The 27232-nt window shown below is 41.4% G+C and overlaps 2 protein-coding genes across 2 annotated transcripts; one reads left to right on the forward strand and one right to left on the reverse strand.

Annotated features, from left to right (window-relative positions):
- The first annotated feature begins 136 nt into the window (after positions 1–136).
- On the forward strand, positions 137–14110 carry HSPD1 (heat shock protein family D (Hsp60) member 1). Its single transcript, XM_063116211.1, has 12 exons — positions 137–258; positions 2200–2375; positions 4670–4922; positions 6307–6389; positions 6665–6760; positions 7157–7250; positions 8162–8330; positions 9459–9558; positions 10420–10665; positions 12659–12833; positions 13228–13406; positions 13499–14110. Exons 2-12 carry the CDS (start codon positions 2202–2204, stop codon positions 13649–13651), a joined length of 1722 nt encoding a protein of 573 aa, XP_062972281.1. The 5' UTR covers positions 137–258; positions 2200–2201; the 3' UTR covers positions 13652–14110.
- Positions 13954–27156, reverse strand: COQ10B (coenzyme Q10B). The gene is made up of 5 exons (XM_063116212.1): positions 27013–27156; positions 21599–21748; positions 20025–20217; positions 18443–18544; positions 13954–15880 (listed from the first exon to the last, which is right to left on the reverse strand). The coding sequence occupies exons 1-5, from the start codon at positions 27087–27089 to the stop codon at positions 15713–15715; spliced, it is 690 nt and encodes a 229-aa protein (XP_062972282.1). The 5' UTR covers positions 27090–27156; the 3' UTR covers positions 13954–15712.
- Between the last annotated feature and the right edge of the window lie 76 nt (positions 27157–27232).

The raw sequence follows: 27232 nt of genomic DNA on the forward strand, positions 1-27232 counted from the left end.
CGAGGCGGGCCTGAATGACGGGCGAAGGGGCGGGGCGAGCAGCGTGGACGGGGCCGAGGGTTCTGCAGCTACGCAGGTTCCCGGGCCCCGTTCCGCGCCAACCTTTCACGTGTGTGGGGGGGAGGAGGCGGGGCAGTGCAGGGGACGTGAGAGTACCGCGCTGCTCGCAGGTTGTGCGTGTGTTTGGAGGAGCTGCTTCGTTCGTCTGGTACTGACTAAGCGCAGAATCCCTGCCTCTCTCTCCCAAGCCCGTCACAAGTAAGTGGAAGAAAGGGCGTGGGTCGCTTGGAGGAGAAGGACGGAAAAGACCCTTGGATGAAGATCTTTCCCCCTATTTCTCTCTCTCTTCCCCCCCAATGCAAACGGTGGTTTAGTCCAAATAGAGGGGGTCGCTTTGGGTCTATGGGCAAAAATTCGGGACCAGGGGACTTTGTACAAAAGGGGGGAGGCGTGGGGTGGCCGATTTGGGGGGTGGCCGATTGGTGTAGTGGCCTCTAGCCCGTGGGAACTAATAGCACGGTAAACCCGTTAATTTTTTAAAAAAACTGTGGCCATGGTCCGCTTTCGCAGGGCGGCTGCTGCTGCAAGAGCAAAGAGCCAACGCGGTCGCGCCATCCATTGCTGCCCCGAACGCTCCTGCCCGCGTTGCCTGCGGCGGGATCCGGCTGCGGTGCAATGCTGCGCCGCTGCCCCTCTCGGCATCCACGTGGCCTCGGGATCGTATTCCGGCGTGGAGGCAGGAGGCTCCGTCCGGCCCCTTGGAAAAGCCCAGCGCCGCAGTGAAGCCTGTCAGGCTGCTGGAAAGCCCCCCTTCAGCCCTTGGCTGTGTAGCCAGGCCGTCGCCCCCCAACCTGTCGCCTTCCAGGTGTGCCGGACTACCAAGTCTCACGCTCTAAAATCTGGCGCCTTCCAGATGTGCCGGACTACAGGTCCCATCGCCACAGGATGCTGGGACTTGTAGTCGAGCACATCCGGAAGGTGGCTGGGGAGGGAGGCAGGCTTAGACAGCGAGCCCGGTCTTGGGGACCTCCGCACATGCTCCCGCGTATCACGACTTCTCTGCTCAAGCTGCTGGCGGAGATCAGCTGGCGTCGCCGGCTCTTCCGTGCTTAAGAGGAGTTCTCGTCGCCTCCCTCCCCCCCCCCCCCAGCCCCACTTCTATAGGGCGGCTGGTGGGGTCGGTGGCGGCAATTCGTCCTCCTGGCAGCGCTGCTGTCCGGGCGGCAGGGGGCGACGCAGCTCCTTTTTTGACCTTGTGTTCCGACCTGAGGGCGGATGAAACACGTGGGTGGGGGGGGGGGGGGGGCAAAGGATACCCTTGGCTAATTCCTTGGACTTTCTTCTCTTTCAATCATTCTCCCTCACTTTTGTACGGTTTAGTTGCTTCACCCTCCCTCCCTTCCTCCCTCCCTCCCTTCCCTCATTCATTCGCGGCCCTTCACCTGGCACGCTTAAGCAACTTGCCTGCCTTCAGGCCCAGGAGTTTGCTTATTTCTATATTGCTTAACACACCATCATCAGCTGGCTTGCAGGGCAATTTGCTCCACAAATGCAAGTAGGATTTGGAAAGTTGATGGTTTGTGTTTATATGTTTATAATTTAACAACACACCAATAATGCCTTTAATACTGCTAAGTCTGTGCTGGTACATCATTTTGTCCATGCCTCTGTGCTAGTTCACATTCTTAAGGGCATGGGATTTGGCTTGGAGGCCTCTTAGTTGTTGCCTCCTGTGGCTGGCTGATTTTTATTTATTATTATTTATTTGTTATTTATTACATTTATATACCACCCCATAGCCGAAGCTCTTTGGGCGGTTTACAAAAGTTAAAAACAGTAAACTTTAAAAAAGGATACAAAATTTTAAACTCATCAGAAACATAAAAATAACAGTATCCATTTATTTCTTTGCCATTTTAAAAAAGTTGATGTTCATATTTGGATGACCAGTCATTTTGTGTGGCTTACTGAAGGGCATATATCAGGCACAGAGTTCGTGGTTTCAGACTTGGTGTGCTCTGGAGCAGTGTTCCCTAACTCATTGCCCTTCAAATGTATTGGACTACAATTCCCCAGCCAGGATAGATCTGCTTTCTGCCTGTCCCTACTGTAGAGTTTAGCAGCCAGGGTTAGGGTAATAAGAATATTACTGACTGTGTTTGAACTGAGTTGTGTTTTAAAATTTTCACTTATTTATAGAAATGCTGCGTTTACCAACAGTGCTACGTCAACTAAGGCCGGTGTCCAGAGCACTAGCCCCACACCTTACAAGAGCCTATGCAAAAGACGTTAAATTTGGAGCCGATGCTAGAGCTCTTATGCTACAGGGAGTGGACCTCCTTGCTGATGCTGTAGCTGTCACCATGGGACCAAAGGTATTGAAGTTATTTGACTTGGCATTTATGTGTGAAAAGTATGTTTGTAAAACATCTTAGCTTGCAGGGATGAACAACATCCAGAGTATCTTCTAGATATTTGGGGATATGATCCAGCCAAACATCAGTGAGACCCATTGATCTTCAGTGGGAGAATTGACCATGTGCTTGCAACCTGGGCTTAAAATGGTTTAACTCCGGCTGGAAACATGCCCTTTAGAGTCTTGTTAAAATAGTTTGCTAGAACATAACCATAAATTTGCTGCCACTTAACCTACTTGCCTGAGATGAGTTAGTTTGCTGCCAGACAAACACATGAATTAATTACACAGGACATGAGTCTTCATGCTTTCTCTTAAGATTGAGGTCATCTGAGGGCCTGCTCCTGGTGGTTCCACCTAGATCCATCCTCCAATTGGAATCCACCAGGGGAAGAGCCTTCAGCGTGGTGGCGCCCCTCCGGCGGAATTCCCTGCCTCTGGAGGTCAGGCAGGCGCCAACCTTGTACTTCCTTTGGCGCCTCCTGAAAGCATCTTTATTCCAAGAAGCCTTTCCTTAATATGCAGCCTTGAATCTCTGTTTTTGCTTCTTTTAAATTTTGTTTTAACTGTTTTATTCTGTTTTTATTTTCATTTTACCTTGTACACCGCTCCGAAATTTTTCAATGGGGAGCTGTATATAAATATTCTAAATAAATAAATAAATAAAGATTGCTCTCTGTAGCCTAAAGGCCCATGAGATTTCAAGAACCCAAGGAAAGGAAAGTCAAACTGCATGTGCAGCAACTTTGAGAGGGCCAGGCTGGTAATGCCATATGAGACAGAATGCATGGCATTTTCTGTTTCCCTTATGCCTAAAGGGCTACTGGCCCTTCAGATGGAACAAAGACAGTGGCAGTGTGTGTGGCCTCGTGTAGATGGCGGGGTTTTCACTAGGATTTCTGCTGGTCTCCTTAGTGTGGGGGAAGAGCCAGTGACTATACTTGGCCTCCCATTGTGCTGTGGAGAGAGATCCAGTACAGTGATGAGAAGCTGCCTGTCTCTCCCCAGGCTTTGAGGTCTGAGAGAGGCAGCGTTGTTGGTAGGGCAGGAGGACACAGGAGTGGGCAACTAGAACAGGGGGTTGGAAATTACTCCTTGGTAACTGATAACTGGAATGACTTCTACAGCTGCCTTACTACCATAGGAGAAACTTGTTCTTGTTCTCTGGAAAGGCAAACTGGCATTAAATACTGATATCCATTCTTAACTTGTAGAAAAGTTGTGACACACACAGAATGTGTGCCTTAATTTTTGCATTGGAGTACTAGTATTTTTTTAATCTAAAAAGGTATGTGACCCACCTCACTAACTGTTCATTCTTCTTGCTTATTCCATGCCTCCCGGTACTGATCTAGTCCCAAAGCTCTGTCTCTCTTCCTTTCAAAAGCACTTCCGGTCCTTCAGTCTCCTCCCGCCTCACCCCAATTCAGTCACCCATGTAAGAGACTTCTCCATTCCCCCCCCCCCCCCGTTAGCAATCTTGTCCATGTGTGGTTTCTTGTGGAGAGGTCCATCAGTAGCGAATGCATTATTAAACCTAATAAGAGCCCACTGCTTTTTCTGGAGAAGGTCTCTTTGACCTCACATCGAACAAAGAGGCTTAGGAAATTGGTGAGATCTGCTTTGTGAGCTTTTTTTGGCTAAATACAAAATTGGAGAGCTCCCCAAAAGTCAAACTGGGTCTCAAGAAACCATTCAAACACCACGTGATGTCACACACAAAAACCTGCCCCACCAGTTTTTAATGGTGAGCAAAATAGTTGGCTGGCAATCAAAGCCAGCCGAAATTTTTGGACCCCTCTTCATTCTTAACTGTTCTTTTGTTGACTGTACTGTTTGTGTGTAGTCATTTACATTTTGTATTCTCTATTCCAGCAGATCCATGGACCACCCACATAATCCTAGCCCTCAGTTTCTCAGATTCTAAGTCCTGCTCCTCCCCTCCAACGTTCATAGGTTGTTTGAAATGCACTTAATGTATTGCAGTATAAATACTAATTGGCAGGCTTTTATATTGGCGTTGAAGATGCCCAGTAAAAAGTTTGTTTATTTTGTATGTTGAACTCTAATGTTATGAGTTGTAATTGTAAAGTTAGGTTCAGGGTCTATATTTAGAGGCTGGATAAAGTGTAGAGGCTGTCAGCTAAGGTGTCAACAGTTGGTGAAGTAACTTGTAAATAATAGCAAAGAAAGGAAATTGAACTGTACACCAAAGCTCCAAGTCAATGTTCTTCTTCGTGTGTTGTGTTACAGGGGAGAACTGTAATCATTGAACAGAGTTGGGGAAGCCCTAAGGTGACAAAGGATGGTGTGACGGTAGCCAAAGCAATTGACCTGAAGGACAAATACAAAAACATTGGAGCCAGGCTAGTTCAGGATGTTGCCAACAATACCAATGAAGAAGCAGGAGATGGTACTACAACGGCAACGGTACTGGCACGTTCAATTGCCAAGGAGGGGTTTGAAAAGATCAGTAAAGGAGCAAATCCAATCGAAATCAGGAGAGGTAATCATGTTGATAATGTTGGGTCACTTTTTGGTAGTATCTTCTGTTTATCTCAGAATTGATTTTTCTGATTTTCTTCAAGTGGGCAACAACATGGCATGGTGGTACTTCCATTAATGGAAAAGGCATGGGATGTCTACTTATTTTGAAACATGGGTTAGGGCAGCCTGTGGCCCTCCAGTGGTTTTGACTTTCATCCCCCATCATTCCCCGCCATTGGGCACGCTGGCTAGAGCTGATGGGAGTTTTAAGCTAAAATGTTTAGAGGGCTGCAGGTTGCCCGTCCCTGGTATAGTGCAATCCCTGTTGAGCACATTCATCAGTGTACTGCTGTCTCTTAAACTTTATTTTTGAATGTTAGTTCGGACGACAGCTTCATGCGGCTATATGTTGCGAACTGCATGTAAAAGTTACCCGAATCTTGGTTATTCTTTTGTTTTGTAAATTGCTTGCATGCCTCTCAGAAAGCAGGTGTGGTGGTCTAGATGTGTTTGGATCCTCAACACTGAAAATCTGACTGCAGGTCATATTTGTCAAGGTAGAATCTGCTATTTGCTTCTAGCTGCTTGTATGCTGGTTGTAAATTACTTGTAGCTGTTAGTTCAGATTTTCAGAGCTACATCCAAATTTTACACAAGTAGACTTTCACTCACACAAGAATTTCCCTTGCCCTTCAGTTCCCCACGCATCCCAAAAATATGTTCGGAGGGTGCACCAATCCTGCAGGGGGAAGTCTGTTTCACCAGCAGTATCTGTTCCGCTAGTAGGTGGACATAACTGGATCCAACCCACATTTTTTATTACAGCTGTGCAATTTGCCACTACTCTGCTCCCCTGGGATGAGAAGTGGCAAATTTCATATTCCCCTAACCATTGTTCTGTGGAAATGCAACCCAGTGTTACAGCAGCTGCACTTGTGGCCCTCTTCCTCCTGGTCTTTTAAGTAGAGATGGAGTCTTGGGTATAACCACCACAGCACTAGGCTAGTGTTTCCCTAGCTAGTGAAAAGCAGTATTACTCCATTGGATGTGGCATGTCCTCTTCTGACCTTAATTCCGGATGGAGTAGGGAGGAAACTGCTGACCGCTGTAGCATTGTGCTTTCCCAGCAGAAGAAATGGTCTGGTGCCCTCTCCTAGCACAGGGCGGTTTGAACAGCTGCCATTAGAAGTGCTGAGTTTTCCCAGCAGGGGAAGAAAAAGCAGCTCTGTTATGTCCTGTGTTGATTCTGCCTGTCTTTCTTATGTTTAATGTGATTACCCCAACCACTAATGTGGAAGGTTATGTAATGGATGGCAACTAGCTTAATAAAGAACTTTAAAAGTTCGTTTGCTATTACCTATGCGAATTGGTTAATTACATGGCTGTTCTGTGTGCTTCCTCAGGGGTGATGCTAGCTGTAGATGCTGTAATCACTGAATTGAAGAAATTGTCCAAGCCAGTCACCACCCCAGAAGAGATCGCTCAGGTAATGCTCGCTCTTCAAACATCGTCTTGCCTTCTACAACATGTTTTTCACAATGTGGGAGAGGTACTGTGTCGTTAATAGGATGCTGCTTTAGCAATAGTGTACTGGTTAAAAAAAAGTACTTTCAACTCCTTTTAAACTTGCATGCATTGTGATATCTCTGGGTATGTTTCAGTTATCCCAGTTTCTTACAAAGATGTGATTTTTGTAGCCACTCGTTAAATTTCATAGGAAAGATGACAGGCTTATCTGGGTGGTTTGTTTGTTTTTTGCAGGTTGCTACAATATCTGCAAATGGAGATAAGGAAATTGGTAACATAATTTCTGATGCTATGAAAAAAGTTGGACGAAAGGGTGTTATCACAGTCAAGGTAAAGGCTGTCTATATGTCTGTAACACTTGCTATGTTCCCTGAACTGTTTAAGGTACATTTTATAGCACAAAGATGGGTTTTAGTCCAGATAACCAACATGTAGTAAAGATTTATGGCATTTGAGAGTAGATAATCTGGATGGGACGTTGACTTTACTGTATAACAATAGGGCAAGTAGATCTTTATTGGTGAAAAGGCCATGTCAGTATAGAAGATGGTAATGTCAAAAATTTGGTACAAAAATGTCCTTTGAGGTAATAATAAGGAAAACATTATTAGCTCAAAGAATTTTTTTAAACATCAGTGGTTTCTTAGGGTGGGGGTGGGGGCTCTGTGCAAGCCTAAGAGAAACCAATCAATGTGGCTAAAATATTTTTTTGGAAAAAAACAACAGGATGGAAAAACTTTGAATGATGAGCTGGAAATTATTGAAGGTATGAAGTTTGATAGAGGCTACATCTCTCCCTACTTCATTAATACAGCCAAAGGTAAGTTGGATTATAGAATCGTAAGAGTTGGAAGGAGCCTATAAGGCTATTGAGTCCAACCCCCTACTCAATGCAGGAATCCACCTTAAAGCATCCCTGACAGATGGTTGTCTAACTGCCTCTTGAATGCACTTGAACCAAGTGTCTTAATTCTGGTTACTCACCTAATCTGCCTTAGCCACTGGAATAAACTAAGGATAAGACTAAACTGAGAGGGTCTTGTTCGTTTCCTCCACATCAAAATGGATGTATCTGCAAACGGAAGAACTACTTAGTGGGGTTTTTTTCAGAATTAGATCAGTGGCGCTGATGTTGCCTTCTTTTGCAGCATGTGATATATTTATATACAGATGTACAGGAGAAAATGGATTCCCCATGCCATTTGTATGAATTTTAGGAATATGAACCCGGTCCTACCACACAGTTTCTTGAACGGAGCCCTTCATGTGTAAAAGACTTAATTGCCTTTAGAATGCTTTTACTGATGAGGCTGCCTCTAAAATTATTTGTTTACTAGCCCAGAGTATAATGCCAAATGTTCTTAAGATAAAATATTTTACTAGAATGGGATTGATAAAGATTACATTAGCTTGAACCAGTTAGATTTCAAGGGGTGTGGGGAACATCTCTATAAATCTTTCCTTCCAACCAAAGGCAAGTAATGCATCTGTTGGTTCCACATGTGTGGTCTTATTTTTGCATGTAGTAAAGGTAGTAATGCGACAAGTTCAAGCAATAGTTCTATATCAGTGCAGTGAATGTCTTCTGTAATGGCATATGTTCAGCTTTTTGAAGCTATTCATACATGTAAGAGAAAGGGGTGTGATTAGAATTTGAGGGTGGGCCATAATTCTCTGGCGTTTAAGGGAGTATTTTGTAATACATTTCAATAACGTTATTTCCGCCTGTAGGTCAGAAATGTGAATTCCAAGATGCTTACATATTAATCAGTGAAAAGAAAATTTCCAGTGTACAGTCTATAGTGCCAGCTCTTGAAATTGCCAATAATCACCGTAAGCCTTTAGTAATTATTGCTGAAGATGTTGATGGAGAGGCCCTCAGTACCCTTGTATTGAACAGGTAGGCTTGAAACTGGTATCTTTTCCTTCTTCTTCCGTGTAGTCTGTTCCCAGGTGTTTTCTAGAACCAGATGCTAGGCACACTATAGCCTGACCATAAATATATTTACTTGGAAAATAAGCCCCACTGATTTCAGTTGGACTTCCATGCAAATATGTTTGGGATTGTAGCTGGAGTCCTTTAAAACTGTGCATTTAAGCTTTCTCTATGCAGCACTAGAATAGACCAAAGAAAGATGCTCAGCAATGCTCTATTGCAGAGGTGTGCTAAACCTCTTTTAGCTCAAGGGCCAAATTTCATTTTAGAGACGCTTTTGGGGGGTGCATTCCAGTACCAGGGCTGAAGGCAAAAAATAGCCAGGGCCAAAATACAAAAAAACACAAAACCCCCCACCATATTTTAGTTTAATGCTCTTACTTCCAATAACAACACATTAGGAGGAGAGGCATTTCAAGCTTTTAGAATGGGAGTAAAACTGCACCAAAAACGGGCAAGCCCTATTGGTGGTTTGTGGGAAGAGGGGGGCATCAAGGGCCAGATTGGGACCTCGGGTCTGAGGTTCCTTTCCTCTGCTTTACTGCCAGCTCGGTAAGTGGAAGGGACAGCCAAGGATTGCTCTTGGTTATCTGTGGCTTGTGTGAAGTGAGAGTAAATAGTCAAATGCAGATAAATACCCAGTTCAATGTGTTTGGTATTTAATGGACTTCAATGAGTTTGGTATTTAATGCTGCAATCCTAAACTTATCTGTACATCAGTTCTGATTTCAGTGGGGTTCACTGCCAAATTAATGTGTGCAGGATTAGTGAGTTGGAATAAGAAATGGTGCAGCAAACACTAACCAGTGTAATCTGAAGGTTATTCAGCTATAGTTTTTCTTAAATCCTGACTGCAAACCAGGAGTGCTCTTCCTTGTTATTTTGGTGCAGGGGATGAAAAAGAAACTATTAAAAGTGGGCTTCCCTTAATGCAGTGAACATAGATAGCTTTTGAAATTGCAAATAGGTTGCATTCCAATATTGGCATCCACAGTGAGAATCATAACTTGCCCAGAACATCGTTGTAGTATTTCAGACCACAGATTATGCATTTTATTCTAACGTTTGATTTCCCCCCCTCTCCTTTCTCAGACTGAAAGTTGGCCTACAGGTTGTTGCAGTAAAAGCACCAGGTTTTGGTGACAATAGAAAAAATCAGCTTAAAGATATGGCAGTGGCTACTGGCGGTGCTGTAAGTAAATGTTATAGAATGTGAAACTTCTTAGCTGTACTTGGCTTGTTAATGTTTGATTCATGGGGTTGTGGGATGTTAAACTAGGTTGTCATAGAACATGGGAAGTTGTCTTCTGTTTGATCAGACCATTGTCTGTCTGTTTAGCTCAGTAGTCTTGAATCATTTCAAGCCCAGTGAGCTGCTGGAGGAGGGACAAATTGCTCTTGCGGGAGATCTGAATGGAGGGCTTTGAAATTAGGCCAAGGGCCACAGGTTGCCCACCCCTGTAGTAATAGTTGAAGACCATGATCTAGCTCAGTCTTGTCTATACCAATTGGCAATGGTTCTCCAGACTCTCAGGCAACCCTACCTAGAGATGTCAGAGATTGAACTTGGAATGTTTGTGTACAAAGCATGTGCTCTTGTCACCTAGCGCTGATAGAGGACAACCCACAAGATTCTGTCCACCCAGCAGGAGCCTCCAACCGATGGAAGGGGCATTAATAGCACTATGCTCTGACCAGCTGCACTAGACGGGTGATGGTTCTAAGCCATACTATACAAGTATCTTATCTTAATTGTGACTTTGCACAGCTGCATAAAATCCAGGAAGCTGTTGTAGAGTAATGAAGTTCCTTGCAAATAGGATTATGGAAAACCTGGATGAAGGCTTGTAGTTTGATGCTAAGCATGTTTACTGAGTTCAGCAGGGATTACTCTTCCTAGTAAGTGTATTTAGGATTTCAGTATTGGTGACACTGCCTGCTTGAAACTAATGGAGTGTTCGATTTTCAGCAGTGACAGACCTTAATATCTGTAAAATCACAGTGAACTGCTAATAAACTTTGGGCTTTGAATATTCAATATTATCTGTTTCAGGTGTTTGGGGAAGAAGGTTTGACCATAAATCTAGAAGATATTCAGCCTCATGACTTTGGTAAAGTTGGAGAAGTCATTGTGACAAAAGATGACTGCTTGCTACTTAAAGGGAAAGGTGATAAAGCTCAAATTGAAAAACGCATTCAGGAAATAGTGGAACACCTGGAAATTACAACAAGTGAATATGAGAAGGAGAAACTGAATGAACGCCTGGCTAAACTTTCTGATGGAGTAGCTGTACTGAAGGTAACTATACTTTGCTTTATCTATGACCGGCTTAGTAACTTGTGGCCTTCCAGATGTTGGACCCATTATTCCTCACCATTTGATTATGCTGTCTAGTGTTGATGGGAGTTGCAGTCCCAAATGTCTCAAGGACCACAGGGTGCCCAGCCCATGGGTTTAAGGTTAAGCCATGCACCTTTTCTTGCCCAATTTCGGAGAAGATGGAGTGTACCTTAGTTCAAGGCCATTTTAGAATAGGAGCAACCTGGCTTAATGACCTATAAATCTGGGGAGAACTCTTGAGTATCTTAAGTATCATCTTTTCTGTTTTGCCTGGCCTTTACTTTCTTGCATAATCTCACTGTGAAAAAATAATAATTTGATATTATGGTTAAGGCTGAAATCTAATCTTTCTGTATGATAAATTGTTGGGAGAAAGTACTCTGGAGGACAATGTGCTCCGATATCAAAGTAAAGATAAATAATGACCCCAATGCTTTTTTTTTTAATATGGTGTTTAAAACTAGAGGACAATGTAAGGATAGATTACAGCTGGTTGGAATCACTAAGCACGTTGCATTTTCTGTGAAACCACTTGTGAAGAAAAGACTTTATGCAACCCTTTTCTTTCCTAAAACCTAGATCACCATAGTATTAACATGTTGAAGTAAGAATTTTATTTTCAATATTTGACGCATATTAACAATAATACACTTAGCAAGTGTAGAAGTATATTTCCTTATCAGTGCTATTATCCTGTGATTTACAGAACATAGATCAAGATTCTAATGAGGATGATGCATGACTTGATCAGTGGATAAAACAGCATAGTGTGGTCTCCTGCTTGAGAGTAGATCACTGCTTGCCGCTTTTGAGTTGTACAGTTTTTTTATAGGAAGGCAGTCATTTGCTTAACAGTGATATAAATATAATTCCAGAAAGATATTTATAGATACCTCATCTAAGGGATCTTATCCTGGTGTTTTGGTGCAACTGATTGAGCGGCGTTCATATTACAGACAGATCAGGCAAAGGCAGAAAGGCTCTGATCTTGGATTAGCAGAATGGCCAGAAAGACCTAGGGCTCATCTACACCAAGCAGGATATTATGAAAGTGGTATATAAAAGGCAGGAGCCCCACTACTGCTTTATAGTGGAACTGAAGTGCACTGACAACTGTTGGGGCCCATGACACATCTACACCAAGCAGGATAGAACACTATGAAAGCGGTATATGGTATGTGTCAATGGGCCCCAACAGTTGTCATTGCACTTCAGTACCGCTATAAAGCAGTAGTGTGGCTCCTGCCTTTTATATACCACTTTCATAGTGCAATATCCTGCTTGGTGTAGATGAGCCCCTAGAAATCATGCAGTAGGAGTAGTAGGAACCCAAGAAAGGGCTTGAGAAGACAACAGGCAAAAGGAAGGATTGGGTGCAATAGGGAAGAATATGACAAGGGAAGGAAAATTCAGGCATGGGAGAAAAGAGAAGTTTATATGGTCAGGAACAGCAGGTGGGGAAAGCTGAATTTCACAGATTTGAATGACCAGTCTAGCTCCTAGTGCTAAAATAGGCTTAAAATGTGGAGGAAACAGTTACTAAAATCTCAGAGCCCATGTTCAGAGATGGGTGAAGTCTCAGTGCATTGTCTAGTTTATTGCCTCTGTCTAAACAGAATAAATAGCACACAAGAGCAGACTTACACAACAGCATTTAGAATTTGGATTATCAATAGCCTAATGACTGAGCAGTTGTACAGTGTGGGGCTCCACATTAAGCCCATTTACAAGCCATTACTTGATGGACTGAGATGAATGAGCACTAGTCTGCGCTGCAGTTAGGCAGGGTGGCGATTTGCTGGTCTGTAAGTGGAACAATCGCTGCCTTTTCCAGAGGTGCAATGAGTCTTTTTTTAGGCTATCGAACTTATTTTGTAAAAGAACTTCTATAGCCTAAAAGAAATTCCAGATTAAAACTTGACACAACTGTCTAACTACAAATTTCTCTTAGGTTGGAGGAACGAGTGATATTGAGGTGAATGAGAAGAAAGACAGAGTCACTGATGCCCTCAATGCCACTCGTGCTGCTGTAGAGGAAGGCATAGTTCTAGGTGGTGGCTGTGCATTACTTCGGTGTATTCCAGCATTAGATGCTTTGACTCCAGTTAATGAAGATCAAAAAACTGGTGAGTAAATTGTCATCCTTGCTCATTTCCATAAGTCCTTGCACTTAGGGGCTTGGATCGTAAGGAAGGGGAAAGCCTTATATTCCATTCCACATAGTTCAGGAAGGCCTCATCACCATCTGAAGAGGATTTTCAGGGGAAGGAGAGGACAATAATCTTTCCTTTGTGAACTTAAGTTAATTTACCTTATGAGCTAAAGGCGTCTAGGCAGGAGTCTTACACTTGTATTTAAAGCTTCAGATTGCAGAAAATGTATACAGAATAGTAACTGCTGATATGGCTCCCTTGCCAATAACATTAATCACAAACATTCCCTTTATGTTATTTAGAGGAGTTTCTGGAAGCAATAAATTTTGCATACGTTTACTGAAATAGAATTTACTTATGTTTTTAGGCATAGAAATTATCAAGAGAACATTGAAAATTCCAGCAATGACTATTGCTAAGAATGCAGGTGTTGAAGGATCACTGATAGTTGAGAAAATTATGCAGAGCCCACCTGATGTTGGCTATGATGCCATGCTTGGCGACTTTGTAAATATGGTAGAGAAAGGAATCATTGATCCAACAAAGGTAAATACTCAATTTTGCCACAATTCTGTCTTAGCATTGTATGGATAAAAGTAGTACAGTATTTAATTTAAATGTGTATTATTATTTTTTAGGTTGTAAGAACAGCCTTGATGGATGCAGCAGGTGTTGCTTCCCTTCTGACTACAGCTGAAGCAGTAGTAACTGAAATACCTAAAGAAGAAAAGGAAGTTCCCATGGGAGGAATGGGTGGAATGGGTGGTGGCATGGGAGGTGGCATGTTCTAATCCTGGGCTGCATAGATGTGCGTCATGAACCACAATGAGTGACTTGACAGTTAAAGTCAACTTCAGGTCAGTGCGAGGCAGGATGGACAGTGACTGCAGAAGGGCCGGTGTTCAAAGAATCACTGTAACATTAGTTACTGGATTGCAGTTGACACATGTATAATTGTTTACAGTCATTGTCCATGCCTACAGATAATTTATTTTGTACTTTGAATAAAGACATTTCTACATTCCTGATACTGGGTGCAAGATCCATGTACCAATGCTGTGCTCTAAACTTAAAGCAGTTGAAGCACTTGCAATTCTGTTAAATCAAATCAAATTTTATTGGTGCGTGCTATCACTAGGAAATGCAGAAGCCATTGTGTGCAAGACTGAATAAAAAATTGTGTACAAAGTAGACAAATATACAATTATGTGACAACTTTATGTAATAAAAGATTGCTCAAAGGTATAAAATGTATTAACTTCTTCACAATATGTAATCCTGTTTTGTAGCAGGTATAAGATTCTTGGAAACACTTATTGGATTTCAGGCTCAAGACATACTCTTAATGAAATGCTTGCTTTTCTTAAGGGAAGATAAATCAGCCTTAAGTTTAGCAGGAACCCATTGTATTTGAACAAGTTATGGAAATTTAAAGTCGAACAAATGTTTCCTTCCAGTAGTAGGTCACAGCAGGCAAAAATAACAGTTTGCTTATGAAATTATTAAACCTCCAGCACTTTAGGGAGTCTCTCATTCTTCAGACACTTTAACCTGTCTGCAAGTAAGTTCCTACATCTTTCGTTCTTAAGTGTAATGACTGCTGTAGCATAAGATTTTATTTAGTTATGCTTTACTTGCATTTGTGTAACTGACCCCTGAGTATCTAACATACAAAGATTAAGACCGCAATTCCACTAATCTTAATTGGCCTTACTTCTGAGTAGACATCTATAGGATTGCGCTATAAAAGCCTACTCCTGTTTTGATTTGTGGTACCTATACAGTCTCCTTATAGTTAAAGGGTAGCATAATCTTGACATAGTTTTGAAGTTCTGTTGAAAAGGGATACAAATAGCTGCAAGGAGCAGAACATGATATAGCACCCTCACAATTTGACTACCCCGCCTCCTCACATTTGTTTGTAGGTGCTCTTACATTTTTAAAAAGGGGAACCAAGGGAATATGTGAAATCCATTTAAATGTTTCCAATGAGTGAATTGCTTCCATCAGCAGAACCAGGAAGGGGGGTGATTCTCCCCTTGCTCCCTTCAGGATCTGCTGCAGTGGGGAGGAAAGACTAAGAAATCCTGTTGCGCAACAAGACACCTGATCGTGTGACATTGGCTTTTGTTACAGACATCTGTAAGCGCAGCAACATTTAAAAGCAACTCCTGACAAGGGCTAGTCAATTTAAACATCTTGCTATAACTTGTTAAATGTTTTATTGAGCCCAGCACTTAGCTTTGTCACTGACTGGATCATCTTCCTTTTTTTAAAGCTTAAGCTCATTATGTATGCAAGATTCCTGTAGATTTAACCATCTATTGGAATCTTGTAAATAATTTAGTATTAAACTGAGCCCTTGATCTAGGATTCATTCATCTTACACACTCAAAGTTGCATATTAATTTCTGCCACCATATTTTATACACTGAGAAAAAGCTTTGTTCTCAGAACTACCCTCTGCTAGTTTAAAGCTTGACCTGAACAGCAAAAAATAACTTAAATAGGCATTTAAAATAACTTAAACCTGATTCAAATAGTAAATATTAAACACTGCAAAAATAAGGCAGTAGAACTGATACAGTGCTGATTTTCATACAAGCTGGCAAGATGAGGAAGGCAATTTTGGTGTAGTTATAGCTGCCACTCAAGTTATCAGCAGCTTAGAACTGCACTTGATTGAAGCGTCTATATTATGTACATCTGCATCTTACATGCAATGTTTTGTACAGTAGTATTATACATAATCGGCAAAAAAAATCCCTCCATGTAATTGGAAGCCCACATGAGAAGCATCTCATGTGTAAATATGTTGTCCAAGTAGTTTGAGAAGTCTACTTTTCCCCCTTTTATGTGTGATGCACTTCATGAAGCATTAGCTCTCGAGGTATGATGGTTTCTGGACCATACACCTTAGATGCTCTTCTTTCAAATGCTGCTACCATTTGCTTAACAACTTCATCAAAGAACAGTGTGGCAAGCTGAGAATGTAGAAGGGAGCGAAACTCAAAAGAAATCTGTTAAGGAAAATAAGTTGTCTGTCACTGTCAAAAAAAAGTAACTTCAATAGGCAATCACTTTCATTACACTTTTGAAATAGGATCCATATATACTTTGTGGATACGTCCAATCAGTTATGTGAACATCGTTGGGCCCTCGGGTCATTTCTAACTGCACCTTCAAATGTTATACTACAGGCTCCAACTTCCCAGCTAGGAAAACCCAAGCATGCAGAAAGGTTACGAGCTAAAACTTGTACTAGCCCTTCCCTTTTCCTTATCTGTAACCTTTCTCATGCATTCTCTATTTTAGCACTAACGGTCACATGTAAATTAAATTGGAAGCTAGTGGAACCTGCAACAAAATGCTGGAGAGTGGAGTGCTCTTGTTTACTGTTCCAATTAGCTTATTTCCTCTCCACTCAATATGATACACTCTCCTTTTTGTCCCATTTGCCCAACATCATTCCACACCCACTGGGCTGTTTTGGAGTGGGGTTTTTTTCCCTAAGGGTTTCTTGTGCTTCACCAAATCTTGAAGTTCCCTCATGCCTGCTGATGCCTTCCTCTTGTATGTGGATACTGGTATTTTGGCTACATAAGCAACAGTACTCAAGCCTGAACATTAGAAATAGAGGGAATATGTGTATACACAAGTTTTAAAATGAGTCAAGTCAGATGTCCAGGCCAAAAGCCTGCCTGCTGTCCATCTATTACACAGCCATGCGATCATTTCTGCTTGGTTTTGATGAGTACTGATCATGTAGCTCCTCAAGGAAGCCACTATTTTGACAAGAAAACTGATACGAGAGCATCAGGTGAGAAGGACAAGGGTGATCCTGTCAAGCTTATGTGTATATATTCTTTTAAAGAACTTTGGTATTATGACTTTTTGTGAAAATGTACCTAGGAGCATTGGCTTAAAATTGTCTTTGTAGTTCTAGAAAAACTGGAAAGCCCTTGGGAAAAAAATGTGTTACTATTTACAAAAGCTTAGATTTTTGCTAGTTGGAGCTTGTAGGACATCTAACCCAAGGTAGTTAAAAGGATATTAACCATTTTTCAAGTAACAAAAGACACCTTACCAAGAGGGCTTGTAACCTTGTTTGAGAAAAGTAAAGACTATGGAGTTAAGTGAAAGTAGGTGTTGGCACAGCTCTCAAACAGACTATACTACTTATTTATAAGTACGCTGGCCTATTGATAATTTTATAGGCTTCAATCCAAGGGTGCCTTCTGCAAGCAGAAAAGCACTTATGCAGGAATGTCCCACCTAATTCGTCCAATTCACCCATCCTATGACATTCCAGAATCTAAGCCCTCAGGAGCAGTTTTGGGGGAGGCACAGAGTGCTGCCACGATGGGTGGTGGGGCAGGAGCCAGTCAAGCTCTTGAGCAAGTGGAATTCTGCTCATTTATCTCTAAATTCAACCTAGACTTCAGGTGTATATACAGGAGAATTCCTTTTAGAAATACTTACATATAAATTTTGTATTTTACTGAGGTTCTACTAGGTTGGGGTGGGGGGAATTATCCTGTTGAAAACAGGCAGTCACTTGGCCAGTTTTGACAATTTCACTGTGTTCAAAGCAGCAACACTGGAGATTTGGAAATAGCCTATGGTTTCATTGTGAGAATCCTAAGAGTCCTTTCTGAACTCACAGAAAACCTTTACAACTCTGATTCACAGAACAAGGTCCCAATGTTGAGAGTGGGGAATCATAAGCAATGAAATCAGCATATGTGAAGAAAATATTTGAGGGTCACTTGTTACCTTTCCATCCATAGGGGCAGGTTTTAAACCATTGTCAATGCTCTGACATGCAGACACATGCTATTTTCTCTAGAATGAACAGCTACACAGCCAGGATTAGTTCCACACATCTAAGGAGATTCCTGGCTTATATTTCTCAAGCAGTAGTTTGCCCTTTCCTCTATGCCACAGGACATACCACTTTTGAAACTAAGGCTGCAACCCTATACACTTTTACTACGGAGTAAGTCCCATTCAACTTAATGGGACCTACATCTGAGGAAACATGTAAAGGATTGTACTGCAAGGGGATTTTCAAAAATGGACTGGATGATAAGCATGGGAAGCTCCTGTTCAAAGAAAAAATCTACAAGACATGCCCACACTCCGTGTACCTGAAATAGCAGTTTGGATCCCAACCAATTTATAACAAATTTGTAGCAACGAACAAGAATTAATTTTCCTTTAAAAGAACATTGAAACAAACTAAGTTTGAATTATAAGTTGGAAGCAACTATTTAAATGTTGAATTTCTTAGTGCTAAGGAAGGAGTAATTAAGAGTCTTCTGCCTTTTCCCATATGTATTCAAACTGGAAATCAGCACTCTTGCATAGCTTGAAGAGAAATACATTAAAAGTTCATGGTAGTATTTATCAGAAGGTTCTCCAATAGAAAGAAAACTTTCCATGGAAATGGAAATTTTATATCACATTACAAGACAAATTTAAAACACAGTTTATTGGGAGCAATACGCTGCTGCTTGTCACCACTTTAAAACTACATTTCAGTGTTCTGAACAGTCCAGAAAATATATTCTCATACTTACAGAAAAATCCAAGGTACATGTTCTTGGATAGCCAGGGATTCCTGGACTGAAACGCCACACTGTTTCCAGATGATTAAATAGTTTCCCATCTGTACAAGACGCCTAGGAGAAAGTTTAACTGTTTAAACCTGGCTACAATGGATTCAAAGTCCTCAAGCCTAGTCATTTAACATCTCTCAGTTTTGACATTTCTGTATATCACAGGACTTGTATAGTTGTGATTATAATTGCAATACCAGAGTAAAATCCCAGAGGTTGTATATCATTAATTATTTCATCAAGTTAAAGTCTGAGCTAGTGTTCATTTTTAAATCCACATGAAGACATCTCAATATGTAGGTTAATATATTATTCTCTCTCTTTCTCTCTCTCTATATATACACACATACACCCCCACACACACACCAGGGTTTTGTTTGTAAGCCACAAGCTTGTAATCACCTCTAGGCAATCTGCACTAGCTCCAGAGTAGCCTTAAGGGCAGCCCCACAATAGAGTGCATTGCAGTAATCCAGTCTTGTGGTTAGTAGCACCTGTACCACTGTGACCAAGCTATCCTTGGCTAATCCGAAGTTAGAAGGACAGAGAATCTGACCTGGTGCAAGGCAGCTTCCTACAGTATCTAACACTGCTATTCTACACAGCCAGGAAATGGGCCAGAGTCTCAAAAGTATGCTTAAGTTGGGAATACAAAGAAAGATGGCTTAAGGTTTGTTTCCCAGTATAGAAAGGTGAGCCCCAAGTACAGCAGCTTTAGACATGCAGGGTAGCTGAAGAATTAGCTCTCTAGATGCCTTCCTTCACTCTGCTTTCAATTTGTGGATGGGGCCTAGATCTTAGCTTGAATGGGTAAAAACAGTGGGCACAGTCCAGGAAATGTTAAGTATGCCATGGTTTTCATTGTGACTTAGGTGCTCCTAGCCATCCCTGGGTTATTTATTTATTTTATTTATTTATTACATTTTTATACCGCCCAATAGCCGAAGCTCTTATGCGTGTGACAGCTGGAGCCTGAATAGTTACGATCTAATTATTACTCCATTGTTTTCCCCCTATGAAGGGAACAGATAAGAGAAAGAAAGATTTACTTTCTGGGTATTTTATTAAACTGGAAAGGAGATGCTACAATTCTTATATATAAAGCTTTCTTGCATTATTTCAAACAAATAGATAGGAAGTGTGATTTTTTTAAAAAAATCATGAAGAACCCGTAAAAATGTGTCTTAGAATGAAGAGTAATAGCAACATATGTATAGCATGTTAACATTTCTATTCAGCTCATATACAAAACGAAGTGCTCCTAAACATTATTTAACATTCAGTTCTACATACAGAGTTCCTAAAACCACCTTCCTCAACCTGGTGCACTCTAGATGCATTGATGGGAGTTGTAGTTCAACATATCATAAGGGCACCAGGTTGGGGAAGGCTAGCCTAAAACTTAGCACAAAACCTGTGTGGGTAGGACCCTCTGATGGCACTTTCTCAAGTTCTTACGTTCCATATTGTAAAGGCACACCAGTTTACATAGAAGAGTTATTAAGCATATAACATAAGAACGGCACCAAAATAAAAGTCTTACCTTAACCAAGTGAGGTCTTACTAGCGTAATAACTGAAGTGTATTTCTCTAACACAGGAGGAAATCCTACTTCTAAGTGTGCTTTGCAGTATCCTGAACGCTTGGATAATACATCTGACTTTTTGCACCATGGAACAAAGTTCTTGTATTCACTTACAACAGCTACCACATCATACATTTCTTGCATAGAATACCTGATAAACAAGAAAATGGAAGTATTACAAGAGTTGTCCAAGTGGCTAAGGCATATGGCATTTCCCTGCTATCCTGTGCATGAAACTTTCAGCCACAAGAACTTCTTTTTTAAAACTCTTGCTAATGTAAGCTCTGTAAATTCAGAAAGCATTTCAGAACTTGCCAGTCTATCACTCCCATAGAAGTTTTGACCATTTTATTTTTACACTTCAAGACATGTAAAATCATGGCAATTCCTACTGAAATTCATATTAATGTTATTACAACTCTGCAAATCATGAACACAGCAACATATGCTTTAGCAAATTAACTATGGTAACCTAGTTACAGATCAGAATCCTTTGAATGCAAGCATAATGTCTGGTTAACTGTTTCTAACACACTAAGACTTTATTATAACTCTAGGCAGGGAGACCTAAACATTTCTGTTTCATGGGTTGGATCTAAAAGGTGTCTTGCACAAGTGGAAAGGTACTTTCTGAATTCTGCCAGTTACCCACATATTCTTCTCTAGACCTAACCTCCTCTTGTCTCTCTCATGATTTTCACAAATCCTTCCATTGCAAAATAATTTTTCCCTACACTAACCACTAAATGTCCAAATAATCCCACTGTTTTCAACGAATCTGTCAGCAGGGGATAGGTATTTGCTTCTACTGGATGATAATTCTTTTGGAAATAGTTTCTTAAGATGTGCAGCAGTCTAGAAAAGTACGGATAGGAATTTAACTTGCCACACATACACAAATCCTTCAACCATTCACACTCACCTGGCATAATATATCACTTCCATAAGGGAAACAAGAATATCAGCCACAGATTAGCTAGTTCCAACTACTAAACAATTACCAGCACAATGTATCCTTAGTGTTTCAAGGATAATTTGAAGCTTCAGCAAAATTTCTTTGTTCTGTATTAAATTGCCCTCCAAACTAGCTAAGATAAAATTTCATGATGAGCATTGTTGGAACCATACTGTGCTGTACTGTATGTTTCTATACCTAATCTAAGCATATCATTCATCTTTCTGAACTACACTCTACAATATATTCCTTTCTAAATTAGATAACATGACTTCAAAGGAAGCAGACTATAACCTGCTCGCCAATTCTTCCCTTTGACTGCCTGCCCCGTAGTAGATTTACAGGGTATGCATGGAGTTGGTCTACCCTAAGCAGCAAATTCCATTGAACTATGTGGGACTTAATCTCTGAAAAGGATCATAATGTGAGATTCAAGTAATTCACAATGAAGTAGACTTGGATCAGTTTTAAGTAAACACAGACTGGACAAAATCAATAGAAACCGAAACATTGGTTATGGATTTGCCAGAGTCATGCACTTTTATACAACTGTAAATAGTTATTTTTTTATACAAACCCTATAATCCTCCTTTCTGAATATTCTTTCCTTTTATTCCCAAATGGTGCAGTAAAGTTGAAGAGAGTTCTTCTTGAAAAGACACAGTGTCTTCCTGGTACCTGGAGTAGAGGGGCTTTGCTCAACAAGATTTCCCAAGATGTCAAATGCCTGCAATGATTGAAACATTTGATTAGAATAGGCATCTGGTTGGCAAAAATATTATCTAATCAATTCAAATGATAATAAATCAAAGCATAACACAAGGATGTTCATCGCCTGCATGTGCTTTAGGATTAGGTTAACTTTTATGCCTTTTGACAACCTAAATATATCTCAGTCATGAGAAAGAACCTGGCAACAGTACAATGCAAGGGTCATCCCGTTAAGACTTGGCTCCAAGTCAGTGTGAAGCCACACACTCCACTATGCGCATGTATTTGAAATATAGATCCCCTAGAGCATGTCTAATACTTTCACCCTTTCTGCTAGAAAAACAAGAAAATGATCTTGGACAAGGCTATACAGCTAAACACTATAAATGTATATTTTTATTATTATTAAAGACTGTTGCACAGAGACATGGATTTACTTCTGGACTGTACAGCTTCTCCTGCAACTGTAGTTACCAGGTGTGCATTGCAATTCCTGCTCCTTGCTACAGTATTTTCCCACACCCATCAGCACAGCCAGCTGGCTGTGGATCTTCTATGACAAACATCCTGGTAGTAGTCGGAAGAGGTTTCTCCATACATCTGACTGTCATATTCCCAGAGATACCCACTGGTACAATAGTTGCTGCAACTTAGGCATCTAGATTTTCAAAGCCCAACTGTGGTGGTCGCACAAACAATTCCATGTTGATACCAGCACTACTTGGAAGGTGCCGCACATCTGCATAGAGGAAGGCCTCTGTCCAAAGCTAATGTCTTGTCTTGTGCAGCAGGAATGCTACCAGTGTAAATGCAATGCTTTGAAAGATAAGAATGTAAAACTTGCCTTGTGGGATCACACCACTTAGTCTAGCACTCTAATTCTAAACAAAGGTTAGCCAGTTGCTTCTAGAAACCCACAAGCACAGTATAATAGTGATGGTCATCTTGCGGAACTTTCCTCCAACATCCAGCACTTGGAATTCATATTTTCTGTCTGTCCAGAGACCCCAAAAAGAAAAAAAAGTCTGTACTTTGAAACACTGATGTTTTGAGCTGTTAGATCAGATTCAGAGATTGTTACACTTAAACTTTGATCAAGGAGACACATCCCTTAGAACGCTATGTAAAACTATGACTGCTAATTGGGGAAGGTCAAGTCCATTTTTAACTTCTCATCCTTATGGCTGCTTGATCTAACGTTACAGTTCTGATTGATCTAGAGTTTTGTAGCTGAAAACTCTAGATTTTCACAGAGGCTATTTTAGGCAAAGTGTATATAAAGCCTATTTAACACCTTAAAATCAATTTAGAAAGTCCAACTGTGTGAACTGTTGTAATTATGCAGTATTTTAAAATTGCAATTTATGCTAATTACTTGCTGCAATTATGATATATAAACTGAAATTAATTCAAAGCATTCCTGTTAATTTACCACTATCAGCAAGCTGTGAAATACCAACCTTGCTACCAGAGGGATTAACACTAGTTGAAAAAGAGTTGCATTATTCAACAACAAATCATTCAGTTGCATGAAAATGGACCATATAAATCAAGTAACATCTGCTGTGGGAAGATAAGAGCCAAGACATACAAGACAGGACTCTTATTAATACAAAGTGATTGCCCTAACCTTTGTGGTATCTCAAATGTCAGTTTTGGAAAGTTAATGTCATCAGATGATGATTCTATGACGTTGTGTTTGTCCCATTCTAGTTTATGGAGAACAGCTGTGAATATTCTACGAGAAGACACATTAACACAAGCAGGAACCACATACAGAGTCCATCTAAGAAGTTTTTGCTGCAGCAGTTCAAACTACTGAAAACAAGCCACCATTCAGTTTAGTCGGTAATGTGCCTCTGTGGATAAGCAAGTGTTATGATGGAAATAAACTGTCACTTGTGTTCTTAAATACATTCCTTAAATTGCAGTCAATGTTAGTGAAACTGCAGTCTCTAGAGAATATAGAAAACTGAGTTTCTCTTTCCACCTCAGCTATGTATCACACCTCATTATGAAGGCAATATCTGGAAATACATATCACCAATTTCCAATGTGACTTACTTGCCCATAATAAGTTTACAATCACCAGTGCCAATAAAATGAACTAAAAGACATTACAGGGAATGAGAGGTCTATGCACACTTCCTATATATTCCCATCCAGCCCTCTTCCTCTGCTTCATTAACTTACTCAAACTCCTAAGCTTGTATAACTTGACCAGCAGTACATCAGGGTCTCGAACTTTTCTTGGGTTTGTGAGTACATTTGGAAATTTTATAAACTGCTGTGGAGACATGGTCAGTCTCAAAAGACTTGTGCAAGACAAGAGGCTGAGCCCCAAATACTTAATAAGGCTGAGAGATAAGACCTCCCTCTCCCTCCCCCCTCTCACACACACGTTCCTGCACTCATCTATTCCCCCATCCTTCCTAAGGCCACAGTCGCAATCCTACACCATGTCAATAGGGTTGTAGGTCCCACTGAATTCAGAGCAAATCCACATAAGTTTGTTCTATTTATAGCTCATCCTCCCACCCTCTCTCTCCAGCCTCAAGGGCAGAAAAGGTTCTTCCTACCACCACTACAACTCTTCCTTGGGCTTGACCTCTCCATTCCTCTCACCCTATTCCAATGCTACTGCTGTCATCAGAAGTCCCCACTCAGGGAAAGGAAGAACAACTTGATGAAACCCTTCCTTAAAGTGAACCTATCGTGTTGAAAGACCAACACAGTGACTTTCCTATTGGTTCCACAACATTAGTGGTGGATATCCTGGCCATGCTCCATCCGCATTTTGTTCTTGTTGGTCAGAGGCTGCAAAGCAGGCTTCCTATTTGCTGCACTGTTGCAATGGCAGCTTTGGGGTAGATGGGAGCCTAAGCAACTCAATGAATGAAGCAGAACACTGAAGAACATCTCCACAGGTGCATTGTGCAACACTGGGAATCTCTGCCAGACATGTTTATTCAGCAGTATGTCCAACTATGCTCAATGACTTAGGTCCCAGTAAATGTGTTTAGGATTGCACCCAAGTGCACAGGAATGTAAGAGGTATGTACAAACTTCCTATTCCCAAGACAGTCTGACATGCTGTGTGCATATGCATCAACATGTGCCCACTGGAGAGGGCAAAACCAATCTCATTATTTTCAAATCATATTAAGAGCATATGAGAGACAGCAGTAGTAGGGGTCTTTATACACCCTGGTACCACAGCAAAGTGCCATTTTTTGTACTTCAACACCGCCATCACTTATCCCATGAAGACAATGATTCCCAAAGTATGAGCTGAGGTGAGGGTCACCTGAAGTGGGTGAGGGATACAATGTTTCAGGAATAGATAGGACTTTGAGGCAGATGGAAACTCCATCCCTTCATCAGCCAAGAGTTGAAAAGAAAATTTTTATTTCCCCACATTGACTCCCACTGTTGCACCATCATTCCAACCTGATTGAGAAAGAGTTGCTGCTTTGTTCTGTTGTTCTACTGGTGTTTCCTTGCGTGTGGATTTAGGAAGGATTAGAGATTAGATAAAGCAATTATTTTTTTGTTCTGAAAAGCAGACTAGGGGATGGAAACTGCGGTTAAAATTGTAGGTAAATTCATACTGAGCACAGATTTACATTCTTCAGTTAAATGAAAATATTCACCATCTCTATGGGCCAAAAGATTAATCAGAATTAAACTGGCATACTTAATTGTAGGTAATGATCTGTTTAGATGCAAATTATCATATATGTATTTTCCCTACCAAAGGGCACAACCTGTACCTGCAAGTGTTGCAGAGACAGCAAGGTGAAACATATGAGTAGATCAACTCATGGAAGGGGTGGCGGGAAGGGAGAATAGGCGCATCTACTGGTGCTGACACCAATCCTACATATAGAGCCCCTCCCCTCCATTGCAATGCTATAGCTATGCCAGGGAGCAAAGACCACATACTTCCCACTAAAATAGCCTTCCCCAACCATGGTGCAGATGTGTTGGACTACAAGTCCCATTCTTGCTGGGGTTGATGAGAGTCATCCAACACATCAGAAAGGCATGGAAAAAGAGAAGATTTGGGCTCATAGAATGCACATTCTGCAATGTTCATTTAAAATTAAACCAATCCAAGTTCATTAGGCACTTGCTAAAGAGCATGTGTTCTCATCCCAATATCTACCCTTACTCAAAGGATCTTTTCAGCAGACAGGCTGGCACTTCACCACTGGAAGGGCAAAAAGGGAAAAACCAAGCTGAAGTTACAATTGTACTGTATAAAAAAACAACACCCCACCACTGCCAGATTTATTGTCATTCCTTCATGCAGTTTGCAATTTTGTTAATGCCTGTGCATACTAATGAAAAAGCAGAATAAAAATTAGGCGACTAAATAAAAAGCCACAAGACAACATAATTCTTTCACACATCGTTTTTCTGTATTCAGCTAAGTTAAGGAAACAAAATGAAACAAAACCAGACAAGGCAAGTGGAAAGTGTTTTGTGCAGTAAACAATGCTACAGAAGAGTCTACTAATGTTAATGAACTCCAGCTGTATAACTCCACTAGTTTAGCATAGCAAAAATAAGTGAGGGTGTTGTTGTTTTTAACAACTCCCCCATCCACCCAATATTAACTGTTAAAATAACATATTAAATTCCTTTACAAAAAAAGTTACGATTTTACATATAGATTTAGGTTTGGGGCTCTTTTAAATGATTACACACATTTTATCTCTTTCAAACCCACCCTTATAAGCAAACTAAAAACTAAAACTCATCAGCTTCTGGCTTTGCTAGCAAGAAGGAAGCTTTCCTCTGCACTTTCTATTCCAGAGGAAGGGGCGAGCTATGGGGGCGAGGGGAAGAGGGAGGGATCAAGTTCACTAGGTACTATCCAACCTTGGCTTTTGTCTACGCCTTAGACTCCAAGGTAACGTTCCTTCTTTAACAGCCACAAGACAACTCAACAGGCGAGGTCTTTCCTCCGTACGTAAACGCCGTTAGGCGGGGGGGGGGGTACGACTGCACCTGTTGAACTTCTACCTCTTGACGCTGAAAAAGACAGGAACTCTGACAGAAAGGTAAAAGAAAAACCGAAACGTACCACAGATGACTAGAAACCACTTTCAGTACGCGAAACTGGATGGTGGGAAAGGGCCCCTCAGTACAGCTTTCACGCCAAAGACGTTTAAACACAATTAACCCTTCCGCTGCCCTCCAGAGACCTGGATGAGAGGAAGGGGGTGGGCGGGTGTCCTTCCTCAGGCGGTCTCTAACCCCTGCTTTTCATACCTGAGAGCTGCCCTGCGCGGGGACACCGTCAACCTTTCGACGAGCACCTTCCCGACCGCCCGGCCACTCCGCGCCATGTTCGACCCTCCCTGCTGGCTTAAGTCTCCCTCAAAGCCCCCATCCCTCTCTCTCTTTCTCCCCCCCTCACTCCAACGCCCCGTCAACGGCTTGCCAACGCTTGGCCCCGCCTCCCTCAGAGTCTGACCCAATCGCTCGTGAG

This window comes from Elgaria multicarinata, chromosome 2, assembly GCF_023053635.1.
Source record: "Elgaria multicarinata webbii isolate HBS135686 ecotype San Diego chromosome 2, rElgMul1.1.pri, whole genome shotgun sequence".
NCBI classification, from domain to species: Eukaryota; Metazoa; Chordata; class Lepidosauria; order Squamata; family Anguidae; genus Elgaria; species Elgaria multicarinata.

Bases quoted from the DNA above. Each gene is read 5' to 3' on its own strand.
- HSPD1 (XM_063116211.1), top strand. From the start codon at position 2,202: ATGCTGCGTTTACCAACAGTGCTACGTCAACTAAGGCCGGTGTCCAGA. The intron at 10,666-12,658 runs GTAACTATACTT...AATTTCTCTTAG, and splicing joins ATGGAGTAGCTGTACTGAAG to GTTGGAGGAACGAGTGATAT. The intron at 13,407-13,498 runs GTAAATACTCAA...ATTATTTTTTAG, and splicing joins GAATCATTGATCCAACAAAG to GTTGTAAGAACAGCCTTGAT.
- COQ10B (XM_063116212.1), bottom strand. From the start codon at position 27,089: ATGGCGCGGAGTGGCCGGGCGGTCGGGAAGGTGCTCGTCGAAAGGTTG. The intron at 20,218-21,598 runs GTTTGTATAAAA...CTTGTTTATCAG, and splicing joins TCAGAAAGGAGGATTATAGG to GTATTCTATGCAAGAAATGT. The intron at 15,881-18,442 runs GTAAGTATGAGA...TTTCCTTAACAG, and splicing joins CATGTACCTTGGATTTTTCT to ATTTCTTTTGAGTTTCGCTC.